Below are 19,834 nucleotides of genomic sequence, written 5' to 3'. Positions count from 1 at the left end.
TTAACCACGTCAAAAATACTGGTGTATTGATTTGTGATCTGGTTGTGAGCGGTGTCCTTTTGGTGTTCTTTCTCAGGAACTTACCCTGTAAATTCCTACACTATTATGCTCAAACTTGCAACAAAAGTGTGTTTACAATGCTCAAATGCCTCTGAAACCTATCTCAACAAGTTCAAAATACTCAAAAATGGCTATCTAGCCTCTTTTTGCATCCAATTTGTATAAGACCTGAAGAAGTTACGAGTTATCCTAGTTCTCCCACTATTTATTCCACAAATTGCTCCAAATCCGGTAGAAACCCACATTTCCACTCCAAAATCCACTAACTGGGCGAATATTTCACCGTGTTGTGGGCCATAACCTGTCGATCGTATCACAAATCGCAATCGGTGAAGTTTGGTGGGCTGAAGGTCTTGTTAACATGGTGGCGATGTTGCGATACTGATATCATGGACCCAATGGGAGTATTAACTAGAATATATAAAATATCGCGTCCAAGCAATCCATTGCAAATCACAATTAGGAAATTACTGTCGGAACCATCACAAACGCAACCCCTTTTTTAATTTCGATATGCAATAAATCGCATCGCAACTGGGCTTTGTCGGGGGTCATTTTTGTAATACTCGGCCACCTGCAATATGCGATTGTGATTAGATCACATCGCAACATGTCTGCGTCAGGGCCGATTTCAACCTTGTTTATACCTGCGACTGCAATTTGCAATATGTGGGGGCCAATGGTAGCCTGCCACTTGGCACCTCCTCATTCGCTGAAGGGTTATTGCACGTCATGCAATCTTGCCATGTAGACAAGTCAAACTTGAACTTTGACTTGCTCTAACTTCTTCATACGAGCTAGGATTTGAGTGTCATTCACAGCATTGGAATCAGAATGATGAAATATTCGATCTGAATCTAAGCTTTATAGAATTCTAACACTTTGACTTTTGAGCATAAACTTGAGCACCTGATCACTCCTCCCCACTGGAAGCCTTTTGGACCCAAACATATTATATTCAGTGATTGAAAAGAGGAGGGTATTGTTCCCTCACCTTCTCCTCTTCAATCCATTTGGTCTTTGATGGATTTGTACCTTTGAGACCCACTCGAAGATAATCAAGATTTCCCCTTTTTGTTGTCCTTGTTCTTCTGTTAATTAGAATGTCTTGCTGAAGCACATCAAGGAATTATGGAGAAAAGTCTTCAATTGATGGAATATGTACACTTTCTCCTTGATCTCCAATCAAATGAGGCTCATACAATCTCAAATTTTCAACGTTAACAATGGAATAAATTTGCATATATGAAGGTAAATCAAGCTTGAAATCATCATTAGCAATCTTTTCCGAAATTTTAAATGGACCATAACTGATTAGTTTCAAATTTTTACGTTCACCTTGAAGCCTTTCCTTGCTAAATGTAAAGCCAAACTTCATCACCTACTTGAAATTGATGGTCCACACAATGCTTATCATGCATTGCCTTATACTTGCCTTGACTCTTTTCTAGTTGTTCTTGAACTGTTTGGTGAATCAAATGATTTTTCTCAATGAATTTCTTTGTTCTGTCTATGTAGTTATGTCCATCTATAGCTACATCTTTCTTAGAGATGAAATCCAAAGACGATTTAGGCAAATAACCAAGACATGCCTCAAAATGAAAAGTTAGAGTAGAAGAGTGTTTTGCTCAGTTGTAAGCATGTTGAATATAATGCAACTGTTCATCCCACAAATTAGGATGTTTGTTGCAGTATCCTTTTATAAAATGAATAACTTTCCTATTAACCACTTTAGTTTAATCATCTATTTGTGGATGGACGGTTGCACTTTTCTTCAACTTGTTGTCCATCAAGTTCCATAATTTTGACCAAAAATTCCCAACAAATCGGGAATCGCGTCACTTACAATAGAAGTAGGTAATCTAAAATGAACCCATACATTTTGAAAGAAAAGTTGAGTAATTTGTTGAGCTGTAAATATTTTTTACAAGGCATTAATATGCACATCTTGCTGAACCTATCCACAACTACGTACAGATAATCATGACCTTTTCTTGATAAAGGAAGCCCTCCTACAAAATCCATAGAAACACTCGCCCATGGATGTGAAGGTACTGGAAGTGGTATATACAATCATAGTTTCCTATTATTAGGCTTACTGACTGGACACAGTGAACAATATCTGATAAAACATGACATGCTTTCAAGCATACACGATCAATAAAAATACCTCTGAAGATTTGCCACCGTTTTACTTACACTGCAATGTCCAACAATAAGAGAAGTGTGTGCTTCCCTTGTGAAATTTAATCTCTCTCCCGTTGGAACCCAAAGTTTTCCCAAATGGTACAACAATTTATCATGTACATGGTAGTCTAATTCCTCAACTTGGTGGCCTTGACTCAAGTTTGAATATACCTCTTGAAAGTCAACATCATTTGTGTATTGCTCAACATAACTTTCAAGAAAAACATAATGATTCTTGAGTAAAATGGCTACATTAACAACCGGTCTACAAAGAATATCAACAACTCTATTATAAATACCTTTCTTGTACCTGATTACCAAGTGCAATTGCTGTAAGAATCCCATCCAACAAAAGTGCCTTGATTGCTGCAATTTTGTCTGGGATTGTAGATATTGCAAAGGTTGATAATTGGTGTGAATAATGGTTTCTTTTCCCATTAAATAATGCTTCCATTTCTTTACACCTTTCACCAATGCCTAAAGCTCTTTATCTATGTAGGATAGTTAATAACAGTACCATTAAAAATCTTAGAATGAAATGAAATGGGATTAACATGTTGTAAAAGAACTGCACCCATGTCGTAGTCACTTGTATCTGTTTGTATTTCAAATGGTTATTTCAAATCTGGCAATGATAAAACTAGGGCTAAACTGATCTTTTGTTTTAAAGCATCGAACGTTTTTTGTTGTTTTCCTCCCCACTGGAAGACAACCTTCACACTCGTCAAAGCATGTAGTGGAGCTGATATGGAAGAGAAATTGGTAATGAACTTCCTCCAGTACTGCACTTCTCCTAGAAAACTCTTTACTTCTGTGACTGATTTGCATATTGACCAATTCACAATGACCAAAATTTTAGAGAGGTCAATCTTCAGCTCACCTCCTCCAACTATGTGGCCCAAATACACTAAGGAAGTTTTCTCGAATTCACATTTAGACATCTTTAGAAATAACTGTTCTTTTTTCAAGACATCCAAAACTTTACTCACATGCTTAACATGTTCTTCTCATGATTTTTTGAATATCAAAATATCATCTAAATAGACAATTACAAACTCATCAAGAAAGGATCTTAAAACATCATTCATAACTCTCATGAATGTAGTTGGAGTGTTGCAAAGACCGAAAGGCATAACCAACCACTCTAACAATCCCTATTTGGTTTTAAAAGAAGTCTTCCAAATATCCTCCTCATTTATTCTAACTTGATGATATCCACTTCTCAAGTCTAATTTAGTGAAATATTTTTCATTCTTCAACTGATCTAGCAAATCATCTATTCTGGGTAGTGGGTATCGATTCTTTATGGTAATTTTATTCAAAGCTCGATAATCTACACACATGCGCCAGGTTCCATCTTTCTTGGGTACCAAAATAATTGGTGAACCACATGGAGAAGTAAAGGGACGAATTACACCTTTATCTAACAATTCCTAGACTTGTTTCTTAATTTCTAAACTTTCCAGAATTGACATTCGATACATATCGATATTTGTGAGTGGACAGTCTTACTGTAGCTGAATTTCGTGTTGAATTCCCCTTTTTGGTGGCAATCCCTTTGGTTCTTGAAAAACATCCCCATATTTATTGACCACATCAACCAATTCAACTTTCAGCTTCATGTCACAGCCTACAAAGGATTCATGCTCTGTGTCATTCTTCTGCTTGATCATAAGGAGCACAAGACTCTTGTTGGAATTGACCAGTCGCTTCATTTTCCCTGTGCTTTCCAAAGATAGATTAAGCTTCCTACGATAGGCTCTCAAAATATACACCACTAAATGATATTTTTTCTCAAATCTATGGAAAACGACTTTCCTGTCATACAGATACGGCTTCCCAACATAATTCCATAAATATCCAGCAGCACTACGTCTAATTCAACTTCATCAACAAAATTGGCAGTAATTGGAAACCTGAAAACACATTTCCATGTGGCCTAAAGATTGCATCCTTGGTTATCCAACCGAATGGATACAGTTTATGATGAGGCACAGTTTCCAGATTCAACTTCTTGACCAAGTCTGTAGAAATTAAATTTTCTTGGAATCCACTGTCAAACAATGTATCAATCTTGGTGTGTTTGGAAATAACTCTGATATGGAACAACTCAATTATATTTTCTTCATTTGAAGCATTTTTGGTGTTATTTTTTGTGCTAGTACTTGCCACATCTTCCTCTTTGATTGTTTTTGCCACGAATTTTCCTTTAGTGACTGCGGCTGCAATCTTTGTTTCATCACCTAAGTCAAAACCCAAGTCTTGTTGTACAGTAGCGTTGGTCTTCTCTTTCCCTTTATTGTTAAATTTCTTCGGTTTTAATTTAGGATGGAGCTTCTAGCAATTCACTTCATCATGGCCCTCTTTGGAACAATTCTTGCACATGAGTTTCTCCCCTTCTTTCTTAACAGAAGCATTTTTATTCTACTTTCCTTTATACTTCTTTCATTTTTCACCACTCTAGAATGGATTTTTCTTGCCTTCTTCTTGTACATTTTTCCCTCTTGCTTCAAGGTGTGTAGCTTGAACACATACATCATCAAGATTAGTAAGATTAAACATAATAATGGTGTGTCGAATATAGCTATGCAAACCTCCTATGTATTTTAGCAAAGTATCTTGTGATTGTAATTCTACTCCTAGCATAAGAGCTCTTCTCCTAAACTCCTGAGTATACACTTGCACATTTTTACCTTTTAACTGTCTGAAATTTCGCAAATTCATCATAGCTTTTTGCATACGATCTAAAGGGTAGAATTTTCTTTTTATAGCAACAATGAAATCAGACCAAGTAATAGAGATCTTACCATGTTTTTTGATCTCGTCTTGAGTCCTTTCTTCCCACCAAATGAGTGATACACCCTCCATTCTCAATAAAGCCAACTGAATTTTGATATCATCCTCTTGAAGGTTCTGAATTCTACAATAAACCTCTAATTGACGAATCGAATTATTAAGTTTCTCTGCATTCACTTCACCATTTACCAGTTCCTTTTGAAGAATGATGATGAGTATGTGTAAGGGTTGTATTAGTGGAAGAGTGTAAAGATGCTTGTGAAGAAGAAGATGAAGAAGATTGTGGAGAGGGTGGAGGTTTGTCTCCATTCCCATTACCTTCTTTTCCATTACCTCCCCCTGAAGAGCCTCCTCCTTTGGGAGGTTTGGAAATTTCTCCCTGAAATCTTCTATTCCTCTCTTTACAGAGGACCTTCACCATCTTTATCATATCAAAGAAATCCTTTCTGAATGTCTTCTCATCTTTTGTCATGTTTTTAGGTTATCCTTTATGATACATGATCTATGGAGTCTCAACTACAACTTGAGGTTGAACTAGTGTTGTAGACTTTGGCAACCTTTCTCTTCTTCCACTTGACCGAACTTCAGGGCTTCCAACTAGCTTTCCTTCACCTCTTTTGAGTTTTAACCTTGTTAGCATGACACAAAACTAGCCAACACTTAAATCCTTCTTTCACAATGAAAATCTAGTAAGCAAAAAACCATTGATCTGATACCAACTTGACCTAAAATGGAGCAGATTAGTAATGTCATACTAATTTCCCATTCAGAATAAAACCCAAGATGCCTATCATTTTCTTATCAAGTGTTTAAGGATTCACCATTTTTTCTTAATTAATCGATTCCCATGAGAGTTTCTTATGTGAATGTTATAAACAACTAAACATAAAACATATGTTGAAAAAAAGAAAAATAACAACAAATAACATAAAAATACAACACACAACACAAAAATTTGATGAGGAGTTCACCAGTCCTGGGCTACGTCTCCTTGGTTCAGCTTCCAATGCTTGGGCCTCTCTATTATGCTAAAAATTACAACAAAAGTGTGTTTACAATGCTCAAATGACTCATAAATCTGTCTCAATGAGTTCAAAATACTGAAAAATGGCTATCTAGCCTCTTTTTGCATCCAATTTGGATAAGAACTGAAGAAGTTATGACTTCTCATATTTCTCCCACTATTTGTTCTACAAATTGCTCCAAAACCGGTAGAGACCCACATTTTCACCCCAAAATCTGCGAATCGGGTGAATATTTCGCCACGCTGTGGGCCATAACATGTCGTTGCTATCGCAAATCACAATCGGTGAATTTTGGTGGGCTGAAGGTCTTGTTAACACAGTGACAATGTTGCAATAGAGATTTTGCAAACCTAACTGGAGTATTAACTGGAATATATAAAATATTGTGTCTCGGCAGTCCATCATAAATCGCAACTTGACAATTACTACCAAAACCATCACAAACAAAACTCTCTTCTGTGATTGCGATATGTGATAAATTGCATCGCAACCGGGCTTCACTAAGGGTCGATTCTGTAATACTCGTCCACCTGCAATATGTGATTGTGATTATATCGCATTGCAACCTATCTGCATTGGGGCCAATTTCAAACATCTTTATTCCTATGACTGCGATTTGCAATATGCGGGAGTGAATAGCAGCCTACCACGCGGCGACTCCTCATTCGCTGAAGGGCTTTGCCACATCATCCAATCTTGCCATGTAGACAAGTCAAACTTTAATTTTGACTTGCTCTAAATTCTGCATATGAGCTCGGATTTGAGTGTCTTTCACACCATTGGAATTAGAATGACGAACACTTCAATCTCAAGCTAAGTTTATTTTTGAGCATAAACTTGAGCACCTGATTAGAAGCACTATGCTTTTCGCCATTTATTCTTTTCTACCTTTCGTCATTCTCCTTGGGATGGAGTGGGAGATAAAATTGCTAGCTAGGAGCCTTCATTGTTTCTTAGGTTTTCTTATCTGAATCTGATTTATTAGATACATGATGACGCTTGGAAACCCCTATCTCCTTTGCTTCAGTAAAAGTCACCTGCCTCATTGTGTGTTGGGGGTCCTGTGGCTTCATGATTTGTTCCTTCCTTTTCTATGTTTTCTTGAGATATATGGGTTTCTTTTGTGATAGGAGATGTCATTTCTTCTTCTTCCTCTTCATCTTCATATTCAAGCATTGGGAACTACCAATCCTTGGGTTGTTTTCTTAGTTTCTTCTTTCTTTGAGGTGCTTTCTGGTTAGCAAGACATTTTTTTGTAGATGTATTGTTTGCCAACATGTTTGATATCTAAATGTCATGTTCTCAAAATCTAGAAGTTATGTACAACTTTGTTTGTTATCTGTAAGGAGGATATGATCCAGAAAACCTTTGCTGAGATCCACCTCCACACAAATTCTGGCAAAAGTGTGGATTCACTCTTCCATTCTTTGTGTGTCTATCTTAAGGTATCTTCCTAAGATATTCCCAATGCCTTCTAGCACTTTGTGATGCCAAAAATGAAGGGGGATATTATGCAATCTTACCCATACTGGAATTCTTGATACCACCATTGTATTGGCATCAAAATTGGGGAACCATGGGGTGACAAAAAGTGTCGTAGACCTCCAAAACCATGACCCTTCTTGCAATACATACTCGTGTTCCTTTGAGGATGCAAACTTTACTATGAAAAAACGGAACAGAGATGAATTTCACAATTTAATGACCATTTTGTGAGAATCCAATAAAAAAGGTGCACTATTTTTAGCCAATAATTGTTGAATTTGCATATGACTGATTGTGATTCATAGGTGGTGCGTAGATCAGTTGTTTATGTAAGATCTATTGTCATAGCTAGTATTTTATTCATTTTCTCCACTATGTAGGGACTGGGTAGATTAGGTGCATGATCTGGTTTTGCTGCAACTCCAGATTTCCCTTTTAGAATGTCTTTGAATGAAAGGCCTTGATGGCCTGGTCGTTGATTTGGTTCTAATCCTTTGGGAAGGCTAGATCCAAATATTCTTTCTACTCCTTTTCATTTGCTTGGAACTGGAGACCCTCCCTAAAGTCGTAGATTTAATATGACGGAAGAATGTTGTAGTCCAGAATTCTCAGCGCATCCTGCATAGCTCTGCCTTCATAGATCAGGCTTTGATAATGCATCATAATTCCCAGAGAGTGCATAATATTTTGCTTCATATGGCAGATATTATCTAAGGCCCGAACCCAGATTATAAGTGATTTTCCTGTCAGGGTTTTAATGAATATTTGGAAATTTGTGGGTTTCCGTGAGCTGACTCCCTATTGTGAGGTAAACGCAGAGTCTCTACCTCATCATAATCAAGACAGTGTTCCATGAGGTGTGGGATTTGGAAAGTTGTGGGTTTCCCGTGAGTCGACTCCCTGTTGTGAGGTAAGCGCAAAGTCTATGCCTTATCATAATCAAGACAATGTTTTGTGAGGTGTGGGAGGGGTAGATCTGGAGAAAAAAATCCCAGACCAATATCCCAGCCACAAGCATGTGCTACCCCAACTTCCCAAGAGGATTCCTCTTTGCGTTTTGACTTAGAGACAGTGGGCCAAAAGAAAGACGAGCCCAAACATTTAAGACTTTTGGATATAGCCAGTACTCAGGCCGATCTACCATCTGGTAGCCTAGATATGTGGATAACGCCTCAATTCAGGAAGGGAGAGCTCGTCCCTGGCCTACGTAGGAGTCGATCTACCGCTGGGATATCATATTCTAGTTCGTGGAGGAGCCAATCGATTGGCTGATTGAAGAAATCAACATGCACATCTTCAGATCTTCTGTGGAGGGGATGTGCTCCCATCCTGTGATCTCCATTGATGTCGAGATCATTGGGTTGGAGAGCGATGCCAGTGTAGAAGGAATTCACAGAAACCCCCACCATCGCTCTCGATTCATATGATTTCTACAAATCCAAAAATATGGATTTTAAATTTAATGTGATCTCCATTTTATAGAAATATGAATTTTTATTTTTATTATAATTAATTATTTAAATTATTAAAATTTAAAACATTTTCAATCTTGAAAAATAAGAGTTTTTTGTAATTTATATAAATATAATAAATAAATATGAATTTATTATCTATAAAAGATTTATGTGAACATAATAAAATATCTTATTAGGGAGGTGTGAAAACTGACAAATTTGAGGAGTGGGTTTATTTTAAAATTTCAACCCTTGTTTCCATTAATTTATATCATTTATCGTATCACTTATTTAATGATTTAGATGGCCTAATTCTTTTTATATTAAAAATTATTTTTAACCCGAGTTTGTATATTTTAATATATTTACAAAATGATTAAATAAAAAAGTATTTGCATTAATTTGGTGTTTAATTTTATCATAATTTCAAAAATAATTTATTATTATTTTTTTAAATTAAATTTTAAAAGTATTATTAATTTTTAAATTAAATCTTCAATCCATTGATTAGCTGTAATTTGATATAATTTTATATTTATGTCATAAAAATAAAAGATGGTATATTACTACATATAATATTAATTTTTAATAGTTTTTCAATTGGTTAGTTTTTATTGTTAAAAACATCTTTCTCTTTAAAAACACTTTTGGTATTGCTACAATTTTATATCTATTTCATAAATAAAAAATGATATATTGCTACATATAATATTAATTTTTAATAATTTTTCAATTTATTTTTTAGTTTCCAAGGAGAGTTCTATGAACAAACTTGTGGTGTTGCGATGGGCTCCCCTCTCTCCCCCATTGTCGCAAACTTGTTCATTAAATATTTTGAGACCAAGGCCCTTGCTTTCGCCAAATTCCATCCTAAAAAATGGAAGAGGTTTGTCGATGACACTTGTGTCATTTGGCCTCATGGTTGAGAGAAACTGGATCTATGTCTCAAGCACCTAAATTCTCAATCTGATTCCATCAGGTTCACCATGGAAGTTGAGGAGAATGGTCACCTTCCCTTTCTTGACATACTCCTATCTAGGAGGGAGGATGGTTCTGTCTATCACCAAGCTTTTCAAAAGAAGACCTACATGGAATAGTACCTCCATGCCAATTCTCATCATTTCCTTGATCATAAAATTGAGGTTCTCAGCACTCTCGCTACCCCTACTCTAAGAATCTCTGATGATGACCACCTTGATTAGGAGAAATCTCATCTTCTTGAGGTTTTTGAAAATAATGGGTACAACATATTGTAGAGCCTCAATGCCTTCCACAAAGCTAGCAAAGAGTCGACGGTTAAATGTGCCCTTGTTGATCCCATCTCTAAGGTTTTTCTATTGTATATCCAAGGAACCTCTGACAGGATTGCCCATATTCTCAAGAAGAATAATGTCTCCTCTTCCTTCAAACCTTTCAAGACCATTAAGAATTCTCTTATATCGATTAAGGATCCCAATGACCCAAAGGACTCAAAAGGGGTCTACCTCGTTCCCTGCTCCTGTGGTATCCCCTACATTGGTGAAGCTGGTAGGTATATTAAGCAAAGGATCCGTGAGCATTGACATCAGACACAATCGCTCCCGCACCTATGCCCTTGCAGAACATGCTAAGAAATCAAAACACCATGTCTGCATTGAAGAATCAAAGGTCATTGCTAAAATTAGTCATTTCCGTTACTAGAAACTCAGGGAAGCAATTGAGATTGAGAGGCATCCCAAGAACCTCAATAGGGATGACAACTTGAAATAAGTAAAAGCTGGGTTCTAGCTCTTGCTTCTTAGCTCCTTTGTGCTTTTGTGGCTTCATATGTTTTCCCTCTTAGATTTATTTACCTTCCTCCTGCTTCTGGTTATACCTTCGTTTCTTTCCTCCTCTCTATGAGGTGAGCTTTCCTCTTAATATCCTTATTGAGGTTTTGGGTAATTAATATGTAATAAAATATATCAAAATCAAATGTAGTTTAAACCATATAGTCTTAATAAAATTTTAGTTTAGGTCATAGTATTACACATTTTTCAACCTTGTAATTTAATAATACTAGTAACTAATTTATTATATCATAACCAACTAAAAATGTTATAAACCATTCTTGAATAGTACTACTATTTGAATTGATGAATAAGTTATTTATTTTTTAATATTATCACCTTCCAATTCATTACATAAAAACCATTTTATTACCATATCACTAACTTTTAATCTAATTATATAAATTAATTATTATAACGGCTAGTTGTGTACCTGATAGGTCAACCGTTACCAATAAACTAATATTATTATTATTTATTATACCATGATAACAGCTAGTTTTTCCTAATTCACATTGATTAGGTCAACCCAAGATTATAATATAATTTTATTATTATTTAAATTAATAAATTGTAACAATTTCCGATAACTATTAATTATTTATTAAATAACACCTAGTTTCTAACTAAATTTCATTTCACCAACAAATATTTTTAAACGGCTAACACTGAACAATGATGCGTCCTTGCTATTTATTCTCTCAGATCAATTGATTTCTCAACTTGTCTTGAGGATGAACCACATTAACTGATTCGAAAAGTAGACCCAATCCTTACAATTTCTCAACTTGTCTTGAGGATGAACCACATTAGCTGATTCGAAAAGTTGACCCAATCCTTACAATGTGATTAATCCGAAAGACTATTTTATAAATTATGGATCACCAAAGTCTTAGATCTGTCGACCCAATCCTTACAATGTGATTAATCCGAAAGACTATTTTATAAATTATGGATCACCAAAGTCTTAGATCTAACATTTTTATTATTGAATTGAGGCTTCTGTGATCCATATCAAATTTTTGAGACAAGTTTTCAGCGATAATCACATCAAAATTCATTTATGAATGCGTTTTGAACCAACAAGTGTGGTTCATCGTCAGGACAAGATGAAGAACCAGATCCAGGCATAGCTTAAATAGAGAGAGATCATTCAAACAATTAGGAAAAAACAGCTATAATTGACCAAGAAACAACTATAATTGACCACAGGGATAGGGTAACAGCTATATTTGACTAGTCCAAGAGATAGTTAATTCATTAATTAATTTGTTAGATATAATTATTTTTAATTCATATGAACCTGAATAAATCTAATTTAAAAATATTTTTAACCTAGGAACTATAATCGAAATATTTATTAGTTTACCAAAAAATAATCATTTTTAATTCATATGAACCTAAATAAATCTAATTTAAATCAAAATATTTATTAGTTTTCCAAAAATAATCATTTTTAATTCATATGAACCTAAATAAATCTAATTAAAAATATTTTGATTACCCTCATTATCTTTACTAATAAAAGAATTAAATAACTCATAATATAGTATATTATATTTAATCTAATTAGTTAATTAATTAGTCAATTCTATTACTAAACTTATTTTTATATAACAAAATATGAATAGTTTTTTATTAAAAATATATAAACTCATCCAACTTATGAGGTAGTATGATATTAACTAGAAAAGAAAAAACAAAAACAAAAAATATATAAATTTATAAATGAATTTAATTTAAATCAAAATATTTATTAGTTTTCCAAAATTAATCATTTTTAATTCATATGAACCTAAATACATCTAATTAAAAATATTTCGATTACCCACATTATCTTTACTAATAAAACGAATTAAATAACTCATAATATAGTATATTATGTTTATTATGTTTATTCTGCTTTGTTAATTTTATTACTAATCCTATTTTTATATAACCAAATATGAATAATTTTTATTAAAAATATATAAACTCATCCAACCTATGAGGTACTATGGTATTAACTAGAATAAATTTATAAATAAAGGATTATTCATTACTAAATAAATTGGTTAACTCTTTTGGTCAAATTAGAATATGATAAGGAATACACCTAAATGATAATCAATTAATATATGATTATAATTTTAAACATATTTATTTATATATAAATTACTAAGAAAAACATCTACTAAAATTATAGAACTTCACCTCAATAATACGGGAGGTTTTTTTATCCATCTATAACCTAAAAAAAAAAAAAATTCATGAGAAACCAAAAACAACAAAACAATAGAACGAGAAATCCACTCCATCAAGAAGACAAGGGAAAAAAGTAGAAAGGAAACAAGGGGAAGAAAAAGGGGGGGAGGGGGCTAAGAGGAAAGGGCAGGGATCCAACAGGCTGTCGTCCCTATTGAGATTGCTTGGCCTCCTTTCAATTTCTATGGGCTAATGAGCAATCTTAGCAATAACCTTAGCCTCCTTAATACATATATGATGCTTAGTCTTCTTTGCGAATGGGTCCTCCCATGCTTGATGTCAGCTGCCTGCTCATGAATCCTTTGATTAATAGAGCACCTAGTTTCACCAACATAGGGAGTCCTACATGAACAAGGAATAACATAAACACCTTTCATGTCCTTGGGGTCCACTGGGTCTTTAACAAATCTAAAGGAGCTACGAATGGTGTTGAGGGATCTTAAGGTAGAGGGAACATTATGCCTGCTGAGGATTCTCGCAATCCTGTTAGTGGTCCCCTCAATGAAAGGGAGATGCACCCCTGCAACTCGATCTATGGGGTCTTTTTTAACCTTGGGACCTTTGCCAGCTTTGAGGAAAGCTTTCAGACCTTGTTGCCTACTATAACCATCATTAACAAAAACAAGTTACGAAGATGGGCTTTCTCTTTATCATATTGAGAGGTTATAGATTCAATTCTTTGAACACTCTCATGATCAAATTTAGTGAATAGATATAACAGCCTCTTCTCTGAAATCTTGAACTACCACATAGAAAAAAAAAAATTAATAATAATATTGATTTACAATAAAAAAATTTAAAATATGAAAAAAAACATCCCAATCATATAACACTTATACTAATAATATTAATTTCCAATAAAAAAGATTAAAAATATGAATAAAACATCCCATCATATAACACCAAGTATAGTTTTAAAGATCACTTCAAGAAATATACTTCTGCATTTTTATTTTATTTTTAGACAAATCTATTTCATTTCTGGGCTCCATTTTTACGAACTGAATAACCTGCTAAAAAACGAAAATTAATTACCGTAACTCTTCAACTCCAAATTGTATGTGATATTTTTGTACAGTTTCTAAACAAGTAATTACCGTAACTCTTGAAGTCCAAATTGGATATGTGATATTTTTGCACATTTTCTAAACAACTAGGAATATTCCAGAGTGGTCAGCTATGTTTCTTTTCATGTGAAAAAATCCAAAACAAGATACATCATATAGAGTTTTTCATTAGTGCCCACCCAAGAAATCCCACATGATTGAGTTGTTATTCGTTTCGTTCACGCAGGAACTTAGACAGAGCTCCAGTGGATCCCCTATCCCCGAGTTATTCTCACTGTAGCTAATATTATCAGACGAACAATAATCGTTATCATTCGCTAACCATGAGCCGCAGTTTTCTTGCTCCGGCTTGACATTACCACCTTGGCATTGCACGGGAAAAAGCTGTAGCGTCTCCAACTGATCATGGTCATCCTCACCTTCTTCTCTTGGATCACTGTTATCAACCTGAATATGACAAGTATTGCAATGAAATTGTTGGCTCAATCGTCCCCGCAAAGATCTGTTCGTAGCGTTTCTGTAACCCTTTTTCAGTGCATATAGAGCCGAGCTGTTATCAGGGGCGTCCACTTCTATATTTCCACACAAGGGAGAAGAAACTACAATGCATAAAGAAAAAAAACATTAGAATTGATACTAGAACCATTGTCTTTGTATCTGGAACTGACCTAGAAATTTCAAGATATTCCCTAAATCTATAACTAACATAAAAATACCCACTAAAACAACAACAAAGAATGATGCAACTAGGATCTACTCGTGAATAAATGAGAAAAAATATATAACCATTACGCAACAGAGAAAATAGTACTAATGGGTAGCCATGATATACAAACAGGATGCAGCAGAATCATGGCTTACATTGGGAGGAAGAGGGAGAATCCTGCACTTCTCTTCTCCAATTATCTGATTCGGGTTTTTGGCAAAGCATATCTGTGATGATGGTGTAACGACGCCGCTTCTGTCTCTCACGAGCTTTGTGATTCTGAAACCAGTAGAACACATTCTTCCCTTCTATTTTTCCGTATCGTTTGAGCTGTGACGAGATCTGCTGTATCTGCTCTGCAGTGGGAGTACGCATTCCGCTTCTGTATAACTCTTTCAGTAATGTTACCTGCTCGGCTGTCGGATTCCAACGTGATCCACTTGCAGGTTGGGATGTTATCATCGCTATGCAGCTCTCATTTTCTGCGCTGGAACTTGAATCTGAAATAACATTTTCACTTAACTCGTCAGGAGACTAGAACAGCAAGAAGCTTAGAATATTCATAGGATAGTTTAAGCATAGAAAAGTTTACATTTGGTTTTCTCAATTCAAATGCTTAATAATCCTGGGTTTAAATGGATGTCTAATTGTAGTTTCCACCCTAAATCATCTCTACCCAAGGACTTCCCAGTAATTTAGAAAGTAATCTCCACCTTTTGAAAAAACGAAAGCAATCTCCACAGCCTTAGAATTTTAAGATATTGGATTTGTCAACTAAACAATATAGCACAGAAGGCATGTGAAGTTCAAACAAAAAACAAAATATAAAAACACTGATATCAATTTTCATGAAGTGGATATAAATTGCTTATATACAAAGGGTTTTGATATAACACAAAGAATAATGAGAATCAAGCTCATCATCTGTAAGAATTTTATCTGTTTTATCTGGACAGATAAAGCTGGAACTCTGGTGAATATATGTGATAAATCAGCAACATATATAATCTATGGAATACATATAATCTCTTATTAGTGTAGCTTAGAATAGTATTAAAACCTTCCAGATAAATTAGCACCACATCAAATCTCTCAACTGAAGCTTTGAGAAGTACTAAAACCCTAAAGGTAATATAATCCATTTTGATTGGGATGAACATTTGATGAGACTAGAACCCTTGGTCACTACACAAACAGGGATCTAATTTGGTAGGTTTACACCCTGAACATGTAGCTGAAATTGGAAGTGCCAATCCTTCTCACTAAACATGTAACTTCAAAATGGACTGGATCCAAGGGATGTTTTTTTAGCTATAAGAGTACCAACAGGGATTTAATTTGGTAGGTTTACACCCTGAACATGTAGCTGAAATTGGAAGTGCCAATCCTTCTCACTAAACATGTAACTGCAAAATGGACTGGATCCAAGGGATGTTTTTTTAGCTATAAGAGTATTCTTTTCATAGCCAACACAAGTTATTTATGGGTATATATTATTTTAATAACCAACATTTTATTTCTGACATTCCTATTGCAGTATACATGAAATTGCTGCATCTTAAAAACCAACATCTGACAATTCAATTGAAGCTAAAGGGAGCATTCATCACTCTTATCTCCAGAATGAAAACCACAAAACCAACAGTGGAAGCAAAAGTAAATCAATATAAACGAAGCTGAGATTCAAAATGACAGTTGGGCTAATAAAAATCATCATCATATAAACTCCTTTCAAACAACTTCTAAATAACAAAATGTCCAAATACATAATATAAACCAGTGTCTTTCATCCGAAAAAAAACAAAATGTCAAAGTGAATAGTCTTGTCAATAACAACTGAAATTACCATGCATACCATATGAATTATTTTCAAGGAAACAACGTCTAATATATACCATTAGAAAGCTTGAGCTGGAGCATATGATGTGCCATTCCAATGTCCAGAGTTTTTCTTGAGGTCTCCATGCTTATCATATGCTGCTTGTAATTAGGAATGGTTTACAGTTCTGCAGCTACAACACAGAGGTGAAGGTCTATAATGTTAGTTCTGTGAAGAGCTCGGGACTGCATATAAGGACCATGATGATGAGCAAAACAAGGCTTGACCAGAAGAAGTCAGAGACCCAATACAGCTAAATGAAGCAAATGATTCAGAAATTTTTACTGACTGCAAGGAAACGAGAGACCATGAATCTCTGTGCCTTAGAACACTGACAAAGCCCATATCCATTACACAAATAAATGCGCTTGGGAAATGCAATTGACAAAAGCCAGAGCCTCCTAAAACCAAAAAATGAGATAGTGAAATGAAAGGCGCTCTGCGTTGGAGAAAGTGCAATCGCTTCGAGGAGAAGTACAAGGTGGCAGGAGGCGGAGAGGAGTGACAAATTTGATAAAGAAAATCAGACAAAATTCGCCCAATAGTTATAAAATACTTATAAAAGTTAAAATTCATAGAAGCCCAGAAGCAAAATATATGCATAAATTGAAGGGAATGATGAATGTGATGAATTGTTTTTCGATGTCACAGACTCCGAGAAGAATCGTGCGAGCGCTGTCTCTTTCTCTCTATGATTTTTGTGTTCGCATTGAATTCCCTCGGTTTGTGTGAAACCTAAATACAAGCAAAACCCTATCACATGACCTCCAAATTCTCCACCACCACTTTCGGTTGACTAACTTATTATCCATTATTCTTCATTCAATTTATCCAAATTATATATTTTGGTACATCACAGCTATGCAAACTGACTCAAAATGAATGAAACATGTCATAAACTATTTAATCATTTAAGGAAGAATTATGTTGTACATTTAGAATAAAATGTGTTTACTCGCATATCAATTAAAAATTAGGTCACATGACATCTTTCCAAGATATCTTAGCCTAAATTCTTTCAAATACTAGAGTGTTTTTTAATAAATATTTGTATTATCTTTTAAACCAGATGTAGGATGTTACATGAGAATGTTAGATGTTAGATGAGAATGTTAGAGGTTACAAATCAGTTGATTGTTAGATAAACTCGATTATATTTAAAATTTTACCCATTTAAGAGAGGAAGACAAGAAATTCAAAATACAAAATACATATATTGAAAGTCAACCTTCAAGGCCATGAGAGAAAGACAAAGAAACTAAGAACTCGTAAACTAAGAACATAATAAGAGTCAATAGGCTAAGAGGAGGGATCCCACTCTATTGTTGTGATTTCGATTAGCTCCTTGTTGTTGACCAGTGAGCAACCAACAATGGGGTGGATGCCAATGTGCTTCTCAATGCGCTCCAACTGGTGATCTAAGTCCATTATGTGTCAATGTAGATGTTCCATGGAGAGGAGGAGATCCTCTCCTTTTTCATGCATGTCTAGTAACACTTTTCCTAGTAAATACTTCATGTACCAATATAGGTCCACCATGTACATATATTGATTATATCATCCACATATATGACTTGCATCAATGACATAACCTCTCTAGGTCCTCTCTAGGTCTCTCGGTCCCAACTCGACTGCTCTAGATCCTCCAAGTTTCTCTATGCAACAACCCTAATCATGGGCCTCTTTCCTTTCCTTTGCACAACCCCTTTGGTGAGTAGTTTTAACACCCATAGGAAATGTTCTTCAAAACTTGTGGTTAATGCACACACCCTTCGCTTACCCTAAATCTTTGTCTACAAGCTCAACCCGAGGTCCTTGGGTCTCACTCACTCGCACCAAGTGACCTTGACAATAACTGAGAGCTCTCCTTTGGGATGAGGCCCTTGAATTCATTGGTAGCAATTAACCTAGTGAATTAATGCATGATGTGAAGTGCAGGGGAGAGGGGGGACATGACCCATGATGCCAACTCGAAGGTTGGGCAGGGGGGGGAGTGGGGTGCAGGGGGGTGGTCTGCCAATCACAGTTCTTCCCTAAAGGTTCTAATCTAGCCCACCAATTTAATTGAATGGCTTGGAATTTATTTGTAAGATCTCACAGTCCTCGTGGATCACTAGTGGGGGATCCCCCTATGACATAAGCAGAAAAGGGGGGGTGGGAGGTCTGCAATTGGTAGCTCTTGTTGCTCCACTTTTAGATGATGCAAGTCTAATGGGGATTTGACAAGGCTTTAAGTTGTGACCTATTTTATCACTACTTGACACGGAGGGGTGGTATGAAACCCATAATCCACCTTCACACCCAAACCCCTTAATACTCCACTTCAAAAGTTGAAACCACTTTTGTTTAGGCTTGCATAACTTATTGGCAATCTTCCTTATCACGCGGTAAGAGGTATTTTAGTGATAGTGAGTTCCCTCGAAATCATGACTTTGTTAATCTCTCCTCCTTTATAAAGTTGTTGACTTGGGCACTGGGGATTAACATTGATGCATCTATTTCCCTTTTTCCAAGCATAAAAGTAACATAGAATATAACATGGGACGAACAAGAAACACGCAGTGGTGATTATATTACACAAATCAGGTAATTACATGGTCCATGTAGTATTACACAAGTCTAGGAGCTTTATCTATAGTGAATCCTCTGTTAGGCCTCCATGACTTCCTCTTTTCTAGCCCCGATTATACATACATTAGAATCCTCTTATTCTCTAGGAAATATTCTAACAGAATGGAGACAATTTAGACACTTGTCCCAAAAACCTAACCTGACACTTGTTCTTTTTACAAAGGCTTATTAGGACAAAAACACCAACTCACCTAACAACTTAACAACCCAAATTCTACTAGAATATGGACACTTGTATAAATACTAAATATCCACTATTTCAAAATTATACAATTTACATCTAAGGGAAAAAAATCCCTTTGGAAATTCCATGACCCCCTTGGGCCCTAATCAAAAGGGATTGCCTAGGGTTGATGCTCCTACACCAGACTCCCTTGGTAGAACTTTTTTTATGACCTCTTGGTAATATCTCTTCACTTTTTTGAGCCTCCTTGATCCTAGACTTTGTGTTGTTGTTGACCATTCATCCATCCATGAAGTTGTCCTTCTACT

General features: G+C 35.4%; 1 protein-coding gene across 1 annotated transcript; it reads right to left on the bottom strand.

The window, feature by feature from the left end:
* Nucleotides 1–14,294: 14,294 nt before the first annotated feature.
* Nucleotides 14,295–16,806, bottom strand: LOC149147211 (uncharacterized). The gene is made up of 3 exons (XM_089445294.1): nucleotides 16,728–16,806; nucleotides 14,988–15,332; nucleotides 14,295–14,725 (listed from the first exon to the last, which is right to left on the bottom strand). The coding sequence occupies exons 1-3, from the start codon at nucleotides 16,804–16,806 to the stop codon at nucleotides 14,295–14,297; spliced, it is 855 nt and encodes a 284-aa protein (XP_089301420.1).
* Between the last annotated feature and the right edge of the window lie 3,028 nt (nucleotides 16,807–19,834).

This window comes from Pinus tabuliformis, chromosome 9, assembly GCF_031772625.1.
Source record: "Pinus tabuliformis cultivar Carrire ecotype Pingquan chromosome 9, CPIR1, whole genome shotgun sequence".
Classification (NCBI taxonomy): Eukaryota; Viridiplantae; Streptophyta; class Pinopsida; order Pinales; family Pinaceae; genus Pinus; species Pinus tabuliformis.
Note: the sequence above shows the minus strand (reverse complement) of the source record. Positions and strands in the feature narration are given on the sequence as shown.